Genomic DNA, 10,202 nt, shown 5'->3' with positions numbered 1-10,202 from the left:
CCCCCGCGCCCACACACTTGCTGCCAGCGCGGGGACTGGCGGCTCGGGAGGAAAGTGCGTTGCGGCGCGCGTTCCGGCCGGAAGTCCCGCCCCGAGGAAGGGCGGGAAGCCAGTCGGGCGGCGTGGTAGACGGGCGGCGTGGTAGACGGGCGGAGAGGGAGCAAGAGTGGGCTCCGGCGCACGTTGGCTTGAGGGTAAAGGTCACGGCCTCCGCCGCTCCCGCGCGTTCTGGCCCTGCTTTGTCACTGTCCTGAAACCCCATGCGTAGCTTCCAGTGGAAGGCGAGTTGGGGCGGGCTTGCCCAAGTCCGCCCTCACAGTGGCTGGGATGCCCAACCGCCCCGCTGGTCTCTGCTTAACTGGCTCACGTGAGGGGATGGGTTGAACCGGAGGGACGGGGCCCTTCTGAGCAGGCACCAGACCCCGGCTGCAGTCCTCACAGCCCCTAGTGGGAAGTGACAATTGTTGCGTACCATTTAGTCAGGCGTCGGGGGCTTGGCAGTTTTCCCCCCCAATTGCTTGTCCAAACCCCCGGGCGCCTCCCCAGGTGATTCTGAGGTACGGAAGGGGTGGGATCCAGTCGTGAGATTGTTGCTCAAATGGTGGGTGGAACCACGTGTTCCGGCAGCACCTAAGTGGGGAGGGGCTAAGTGGGCTGATTGCTCGGGGCCACCGCTGCTGGTGAGTCCCCGGGGTGGAGCCGCACAGCCGCGAGCCTTTGACCAGCGCCCTGGCCCCTCGCAGGACGTGAGAACCCTGGTGGGAGAAGAGCCTGAAGGGACCACCTATGCTTTTCCAAACAAGTTCTTCCAGCTCTTTAGGTGAGCGGGGCTGTGTTATTATTGAGCCGAAATTGAGGAAGCAAACCTTCCCTCCTTGGAAAGATTATGTACCTGTTACCTCTGGATCTGGGATGAAGCGATGAAAATTTATCCTCCCGTTTACTGAGTCTGGGAGTGGTAATATTGTAAAGCGAACTGACTCCTGGTACCTTCAGCGTGTTTCCTAGGGACCCGTGTGATTTATGTCTCAATCCGTTAAACAATTGTAACAGAATATTATGTGTTGCATATTTGCTCTTTGTCCCTTGCCTGTCCTTTAGAGGATATTTTCCACTGACTCCAGCAGGGTATCCACTGTCATCAACTTAGTGGTGGCAATAAGTGGTGGGACTTTCGGCCCTGTCAGCCTCATACAGAAAGATGTCATTTATCTTTTCGATATTTTGGGGTAATATTTATATTTCAAAAAGCTTTTGATGTTGACACTTTCTAGGTCAGGTAAAAAAAAAATGTTCAGCTAGTTTTGTTACTGAAATTTGATTTTGAGTCAACAGTAACTGAGAAAGTAGATTGAGTGAAACTTGTAAGTGGGATAGATATAATTTAATAATTATCAATCTCTGAAAAGTTACAACTTGTCCTATGCTGTGGATGTTTTTAAGCACTTACCTAGTAAATAGATGACTTGTATTACTACTACTGGGTACTTGGCAGACTATTTTATTTTACTGTGCAAAGTAAACATTTATTAGAAAAGAGTATAAAGAAGAAAGGGGAAAAGAAGGTAATGTGTTGTCAGTCGCAATTTCAAGACATTTAGATTTAAGTTATATGTTATTTCTCTTTAAAAATAAAACTATATTAAAAGCAGAACAGATTGGCTAACTAAAATTATGGAAATAAAATTTTAAAAAGAAAAGAAAAATAAAATTAAGGAAATAGTCCTTAAGCTCACCCACAAAGCATAAACATCGGCAGATGATACAATTTTCTACTTTTTAAACAGTTTATTTATTTATTCATTTTTTAAAAAGACCGGTAAGGGGATCTTAACCCTTGACTTGGTGTCGTCAGCGCCACGCTCTCCCAAGTGAGCGAACCGGCCATCCATATATAGGGATCCGAACCCGTGGCGTTGATGTTATCAGCACCGCACTCTCCCAAGAGAGCCATGGGCCGGCCCTTAAACAGTTTATTTATTTATTCATTTTTTAAAAAGACCGGTAAGGGGATCTTAACCCTTGACTTGGTGTCGTCAGCGCCACGCTCTCCCAAGTGAGCGAACCGGCCATCCATATATAGGGATCCGAACCCGTGGCCTTGATGTTATCAGCACCGCACTCTCCCAAGAGAGCCATGGGCCGGCCCTTAAACAGTTTATTTATTTATTTTTTATCTAGTCTTCTTTTTCCAAATCTTAACCCATTTGCTCAAAGGTAATATGTATTTATATACAGGAAACAGTGTTTGCATTATAGAGGATAAGAGTGTAGGCCCTGGCCTCAGATTTTCTTGGTTCCCATTCCAATTCTGGCACTTACTAGCTGCTTGAACTTGGGCAAAATACTTACCCTCCCCTCATCTATCTTCATCTGTATTGCTTCCTCCTAAGGTTATTGTGAAGACTAAAAAGACATTTATAAGGTGTAAAGAACAGAGCCTGGCTTACAATAGGTATTTACTGCATGTTAGAAATTATTATTATAAGATTGTGAAATATAAAAGAATAATGGAATAAAACACCTGTAGTACCACCAGCAAAAGACGAGTATTAATATGCTGCTATCTTTCCATCCAGTCTTACTTTATGTTGGCCTCTATCTAATTGGATCATACCATAGGTAAAATTTTAAGTCTTGCTCTTTTTGGTTAACTTTATAACATAAGCATTTTTCCTTGCTATTAAATATTCCCAGTAACTGTCAATATTCTTGTAATATCCTATCCTGTGAATGTACAATGATGTACCTAATCATTTCTTTTTTAGTGCAAAAGTTAGGTTAAAAAATGGCAAAACTAATAATGTGTTTGTATATTACTTTATAATATATTCTCATACTTGTTATTTAAAAAAAATTTTTTTTTGCTTAGGAATTTTATTTTCATTTTGAGAGTGAGAATGAAAAATAAAAAAGACAATTGGGTGTCTCCTTTTAATAACATAGTGTTGGAGTAAATAAGAATTTTAGAATTCTGTGAATCTTGACTTGTTGCTCCGATAAGTTAATTGGACTCTGATACATTTTTCAAAATATTCAGTTTAGCATTTTAAAGTAGGGCATGTGAGAGGCCATATCAAGGTTGCGAATAATTTTTAAAATTCTTCTAACAAATATGTAAAGATTTAAGGTTAATGGTAGAATAAACATGTCAAAATAACAATGCTTTGTTAGAAAATTTTTAAATATTAAGCTTATAAAGAGAAATGCAGATCTAAAGAGTGCATGTGTGTGTGTGTGTGTGTGTGTGTGTGTGTGTGTCTGTCTGTCTGTCTGTGTTTTAAACCTCTGATTCATGGAGGGGTGTCCAATCTGAATCTATGGGCTGAAGATTTACAGGAAAGAAAATTACGAAGTAGGACCAGAGGAGGATCAAACAATAATTTGTTTGTTTAAAATTTGTTGAATGCCTTTAGTGCTTAAAAGTCCTAGATGCGTTTTTGTATGTTTTCAAATGTAATTTTTGTAAAATCTCTATGAAGTAGAAATATCGTTCCTATTTTATGGATGAGAAACTGAGTCTCAGGGAATTTAAACAACCTGCCCAATATTGTACATCTAATAAATTGCAGTTTCAACCCCTGGTCTTCTGGTTTCAGGAAAACCGTTCTTTTCCTACCCCTTTGCATTTATATTTCTGGCATTCTCAAAGATTGATTTAAATTGAGAAAATACGTTTACCTTATAGATGAAATATAAGGAAAAAGAATACAGACAACCATGGAAAGTGAGGACACAGACAAAATGCAAGGTGAGAAGTTCATGGATCATATATCTGGAATCAGTTTTATAATATATTTGTGGGATATACTGCAGATTATCTGATAGTATCCAAGAAATTAAATGAGTCATTCAGGAATTTACATACATATTGGGTACCTACTCTGTGTCTGTCACATAATTTCTGGCTTCAGGAAACTGACATTCTAATGGGAAACGACATGCTGATAATTACAATACCATATGATAGTTGATTTAATGGCAGTATTCACAAAAACAGTGGGAACCTGAGAGGGCCACTGTTAAAAGTATGCCTGGAGGTACAGATTTCAGAATTACCCCCAGAAACTTGATCCCTAGACATTTAATCTATAGGCATGTAGGAGGTTAACCAGAAAGGAAATAGTAAAAGTAAAAAGAATGGGGAATAGTCCCTAATGCATACCATCACATAAAAGCTTAGCTGAGAATGATGGCCTTCAAAAAAAAAAAAAAAATTCAGAAAGGTGCGAGGAGAATCAGGAATGTGGTATCTTGGAAATGAGAGCCTTAAGAGAATGTTTCATGAGAAAGATTTGCTTAAGAGCATCAGTGTCAGGTGTCACAGATGACTCAGTTATCCTCTGGATTTGCATTTAGGATGTCATTTTTTTTTATTAATGGTAAACTTAATAGATTTCAGGCAGATTGCAGTATATTTAGGTCCATGTGGGAAATTAAGATCTGAAGATGCTATGAATAGCTTACTCTTTTTAAAAGTTTGACTAAAGATATATGGCAGTAGATGGAGGGAGGTTGTAATGTCAAGGGAGTCTTGTAAGGATTATAGAGACGAGAATATATGAAGACAGAAAGGAGATTCCGGACAGGGCGAAGTTGAAGACATTGGGGAGAGACGGGATAATTGTTGGTGATGCCCCTCTCAGACCATTTATCACACTCCATTTGTCAAACCTCTAACCCCAGTCCCACATCTCTCTCTTGCATTTTATGTCTTTTTTTGCTGTTGTTAAATTTATTTTTTATTAGCATATTCATTGTTACAAATCATACTTATTCTTTATGCCTCTTAGCCAATCCCCCTCCCCCTCCCACCTTTCCCCTCCCCACTCTAATAACCATGGATTTGTTCTCTCCATCTGATAGATTAACTGTTCCTCTGTTGGTTTGTTGTCTAGATGATCTGTCCTGTACTGATACAGGTGTGATCAAGTCCTCCCCTATTATCATAAATCAGATACTTCTTCTATTACTCTAGAGTGTGGTTTGTGGAGAGAGAGGACCTCTTCTTTTTTTCTTTTTTTGGTCTCCACTGGTGCCTCTCCTTGTGTCAATGCAGTTGAGAGTCTGGCATTCCATCTGAACAGTGGCTGTGACTGCTGCTATAGAGACCAGCCGCTTTTGCAGCAGCTATGTTAATTGCGGTGGCTATGGTGGGCTACCCATGTGGAAATGGTGTTTTTGGTGTGCTCTTTACCTGGATGTGGCTAAGATTGACCTCCCCTAGCTCCATACCCCAGGACCCTGGTAGGGCCCCAGGGCATTGGTGGCAGCTTGCCTAGTTGTGACTGGGATTGGCTTCCCCCAGCTCCATGCCTCATTCTAAGATGTTGTTGTGGAGAAGTTGGTAGGGAGGGGAAGGAAAATAGGGTAGGAAGAGGAGGAAGGAGAGTGGGTGTGATCAAGGCCTGTGGCACCCCCCTCATTCTGGCAGGGGAGACCAGGGGGCTTCCAGTGGCAGCTTGGTCATTGCTGGGCTGGTTGCAGATGTCAGGGGGGTGTGACAAGCCTTGGCTCCCCACCGCCCTGGCTCGGGAGCCCAGGGCACTTCCTACTATGGCTCTGTGGTCATCACTGGGCTGGTTGCAGATGTTGGGGGATGTGGCTGGGGCCCTCAGCACCCCACCACCCTGGCTCAAGAGTCTGGGGTGTTTACTGTGGTAGCTTGGTGGTTGTCGCTGGGATGGTTGTGGATGTCAGGGAGTGGCTGAGGCTGTAGGCCCCCCACTGCCCTGGCCTGGGAGCCCAGGGTGCTTCCTGCAGCTGCTTGGTGGTTGTCACTGGGCTGGTTGTGGATGTTGGGGGTGTGTGGCTGGGGCCCTTGGCACCCTATTGCCCTGGCTCAAGAGTCTGGGGTGCTTCTTCTGGCTGCTCGGTGGTTGTCACTGGGCTAGTTGTGGATGTTGGGGGTGTGTGGCTGAGGCCATTGGCCCCCCACTGTCCTGGCTTGGGAACCCAGGGTGCTTCTGGTCCTTCTAGCTTTCATAGGTGTTCTTTGGTGGTGTTAGACTAGTTAATATCAAACTTTGTCTGTGATCTATGGGTGTTTTGTTTTTTCTTTCAGTTCTGTGTTGGATTATTTGTTGTTCCCACCACTTAAATTCTGCACTGAAACTAATTTGTTGCCCTTTGCTTACTTCTAAAATGGAGGAACTTCCTGTGGGGAACAGCACTTGAGCCCTGTGGTTGAGCTAAATTGCTGCTTTGCTGCTGATTCCCTTGGGAAAGGCTTTTTGTGCAGCTCAGGTTTTAATTGTTGACCTTGTATATACTTCCGGGTGTTGTGAGTTCTTGTACACCTGGGTTGTGTGGAAACTCTGGTCTGGGCCTGAGTCTTTTCAGCAAACTGCACCCCCTGCAGTTCTATATTTCTGACCAGTCTCCATTGAGTGGTCCTGTGCTGATTGGAGGGCAGATCTGCTGTCCATGCTGTGCCCCAGCATTCCCCTGGCGGGCCTGTCTCCCCCACTGCCTGCACTCCAAACACTTCCCGTGGGATGGACTGGCGGTGACTCACCGGCCTCTGAGTGGCTCCTTTTTTCTGTTGTCTGTGGCTCCTTGCTCTTACGTGGGTCCATGGGAACCCTGTTAGTAGTCTTGCTGGCCTGGGGGCCACCAAGGCCCTCTTCTCCCCTGCCACCTCCGAGCAACTTCATACGAAGGCACAGCAACAGCTTTTGCCAGCTCTTGCTCCATGTGCTCACCAGTTCCAGACTTGAAGCAACCAGGGCTTGAAATGGTGGGAGTGAGCCTTTCTTTCTCTCATCGTGGCTTCTCCTTTCTTCATGAACTTCATAGGTCTCTCCTCTTCCCCTGAGCTCTAGTGGCCCCGGCTTGGCTGTCGTTGCTTTTTAATAGTTGTAAATTAGTTGATTTGTGGGAGAGAGTGACGCTGGGGACCATCTATTCTGCCATCTTGACTGGAAGCCCCATTTTATGTCTTAATTTGGGTTCCCCCCAGAAGTAGACCCTGAGACAAGGATTTGAACCCAAGTAGCTTTTTGAAAAAGTGATCCTAGTAAATACTGTCTGGGAGGTGGAGAAGGGAGATAGAAAAGGGAAGGCAGGCAGAAGAATACCAATTGGAGAGAACTGACATCTTCACAATATTTAGTCTTCCAACCCATGAACAAAGTATGTTATGCCATTTATTTCAGTCTTTAATTTCTCTCAGCAGTATTTTTAAGTTTCAATGTATGTGTTGTTTACAGCTTTTGTCAGATTTCTCTTGAAGAACTTCATATTTTTGATGCTATTGTAAATGGCATTGGCTTTTTAAAATTTCAACTTCTATTTGCTTGTTGTTGGTATATACAAGTAAAATCAATTTTTGTAAATTAGATGGATATCCTGAAAACTTACTACTTCACTTACTAGTTGTAGTAGCTTTTTTGTAGAGTCCATCAGATTATCTACATAGATGATCATGTAGTTTGTGAATTCAGATAATTTTATTGCTTCCTTTCCAATGTGGATGCCTTTTATTTCTTTTTTCTTACTTGATGGCAATGGCTAGACTCCCCAGTACAATGTTAAATAGGAGTGGAGAGCAAACATCTCAGTCTTGTTCCTGATCTAAGAGGGAAAGTATTGTCTTTCCCTGTTATGATGTTTGCTGTAGGGTTTTTTGTTTGTTATTCGTAGATGTACTTTGTCAGACTGAAGAATTTCCCTTCTATTTCAAGTTTTTTAGAATCAGAAATGGATGTTAGATTTTATCAAATGCTGTTTCTACTAATATTGAGATGACCAAAAGGCTTTCCTTTTGAATTTTAGTTTGTTACATTACATTAATAGATTTTTTAAAAATCTTAAATCAACCCTGCATTCCTGAGATAAACCCACTTGATCATGATGTATTGTTTTTTTAATATATTGTTGGATTCAATTTGCAAAAATTACTTAGACTTTTTGCAGGTATATTTCTGAGGGATATTGTCTGTAGTGTTCTTTTCTTTCTAATGGCTTTGGTATAAAGGTATGTCAGTCTTATCAAATAAGTTGGGAAGTATTCCTTCTCTTAAAGTTTTGGAAAAGTTTGTGTAGAATTTATATTCTTTCTTTTTTTTTTTTTTTGTCCTTTTTGAGACCAGCCGCACCGCGCTCAGCCAGTGAGCTCTGTGAGCGCACCGGTCATCCCTATATAGGATGAACCTGCGGCGGAAGCGCTGCTGCGCTCTCAGCGCCTCACTCTCCCGAGTGCGCCACGGGTTCGGCCCTATATTATTTCTTAATTAAACATTTGGTAGAATTTATAAAAGAAAACATCTGAATCTGCAGTTTTCTTGAGTATTCTTTGTGGAAAGATTTTTAACTTCTTTCAGTGATTTCAACTTCTTTCATAAATGTAGGACTATTCAGATTATGTGTTTCTTCCTGGGTGAGTTTTGGTGATGTGTGTCTTTCAAGCAGCTTGTCCATTTCACCTGAGTCATTGGCTCTATGTAATACTCCCTTATTATCTTTTGAATATCTGTCAAATCTGTGTTGATGCCATCTCTCTCCTGATATTGGTAATTTGTGTATTTACTGCTCTTTTTCTAATCAGCCTGGCTAGAGGTGTATCAGTTTATTGATCTTCTCAAATAACCTGCTCTATTGTTTTTCTGTTTTCTATTTTACTGAGTTCAACTTTGATCTTTATAATTTCCTTTCTTCCGCTTACTTTGGGTTTAATTTGCACTTCTTCTAGTTTCTTAAGGTGGAAGCTGAAGTAATTGATTTGAGACCTTTCTTTTTTTCTAATATAATCATTTAATCATAAATTCCTCCTAAATCCTGCTTTAGAAACTTCCCACAAATTCTGGTATGTTATATTTTAATTTTCATTCAGATCATTTCTAAATGGCAGATATTTAAAACAATATAGCTTTACTTAAAGAGAACAATACTTGGGGTTTCTATTCCTATATTTCATGCGAGGGGAATATCAAAGAACTGTAAGAAGTTCATTTTAAGTTCTTTTATTTAAAGAAGATCTTTCTTTGTATACATCTTTATTGTTTGTTAGATTACAAAAGTAATACATGCTTATTAGTTTCAAAGCCAACCATTCCAAAGATATGTAATTAGAAAGTGAAATTTTAATGCTTAGTTTTTGAAAGAAAATTTTTAGTTTAAAATAATGAAATTTTTGTTCTTTAGAAATGAAGACTGACCTAAACTTATTATTGGAGTGTCTAAAGTATCAAATGGACAACCCTTTTTCACAAAAGGAAGCTTTGGTCACAATTCATTCAATTTGTCAACAAAACAGTAAGACATGATAGTGAATTTTTATCTGTGATTCTAGTTCTTTAGTACTGTGATGTGTCAAATATGCATAGTTTTTTCTCTTCCACTTAGTTACTCTACATGTTATGTTACTTTCCTCATGTGACTTATTTTATTCTTAAAAGAGTAATCAGGATAAATATCATTTCTATTTTGTTTTGTCTGCACACCTTACAGGTAACGCTGGTATTTATTTTCGGGAAATTGGTGGTTTGATGTTTGTAAAAAATCTTGCAAAGTCAAGTGAACATAGCATGGTAAAAGAAGCAGCCTTGTATACATTAGGAACTGTTGCAGAAAAAAATGGTAAAATATAAAACTTTATTTCATTATCCTTCAAACATTGTATTATACTTTAACAAACTACTCAAAATAATTTAAAATTAAATTCCTTTTTTACATGTTTGTATAGTTTTGTACAGGTACTTTAATCAAAAGATAAAGATAACCCATAGCTATCTTGTATGTGGGTAAATATGCTTTGGGTATAGAAATTCATGTTGGCAAGAACATTTTTCTACAGTATACCTGAAGTGAGTTTGAATTTAAGCCATTAGTTTGTCAAACCAACTTTATATTCTCATATTTTCATTAATTAAATATTTCTTCATCACCTGTTAAGAACCAAACTCTGTGCTAGGCATTGGGGATACAGGGATAAATAGGATATAATCCTTGGCTTTGAGATGGGGTCTAATAACTGTTATAGGCACTGGTTAAAATGCTGATTTTATCCACTGTTTAAGCCAGTTTTTTTTTTTTTTTTGTCTTTTTGTCTTTTTTCCTGGCCTGGCAACGGATCGCAACCCTCAGTGTTGCGCCCGTACCGGACCGGGACCGGCAACGGGATCGCAACCCTCGGTGCTGCCCCTGCTCCTCGCTCAGCCAGTGAGCGCCGGTCTGTATGTGGGATCCGAACCCTCGGCGGG

At 40.9% G+C, this 10,202-nt stretch overlaps 1 protein-coding gene across 6 annotated transcripts in view; it reads left to right on the top strand.

Moving 5' to 3' along the window:
• The first annotated feature begins 489 nt into the window (after positions 1–489).
• Positions 490–10,202, top strand: part of CCDC79 (coiled-coil domain containing 79) — a 50,903-nt gene continuing 41,190 nt past the window's right edge. For 5 of the 6 annotated variants that reach the window (XM_008574130.1, XM_008574129.1, XM_008574126.1 and 2 more), the window contains exons 1-4: positions 490–820; positions 3,689–3,751; positions 9,145–9,255; positions 9,451–9,579. In XM_008574130.1, the coding sequence (XP_008572352.1) occupies positions 3,721–3,751; positions 9,145–9,255; positions 9,451–9,579 (271 nt within the window). In that variant the 5' untranslated portion in view covers positions 490–820; positions 3,689–3,720. The remainder of the gene's footprint in view (positions 821–3,688; positions 3,752–9,144; positions 9,256–9,450; positions 9,580–10,202) is intronic. The other variant, XM_008574127.1, reaches the window with a different exon arrangement.

This window comes from Galeopterus variegatus, unplaced genomic scaffold (genome assembly GCF_000696425.1).
Source record: "Galeopterus variegatus unplaced genomic scaffold, G_variegatus-3.0.2 Scaffold999, whole genome shotgun sequence".
In the NCBI taxonomy this organism is placed as follows: domain Eukaryota; kingdom Metazoa; phylum Chordata; class Mammalia; order Dermoptera; family Cynocephalidae; genus Galeopterus; species Galeopterus variegatus.
Note: the sequence above shows the minus strand (reverse complement) of the source record. Positions and strands in the feature narration are given on the sequence as shown.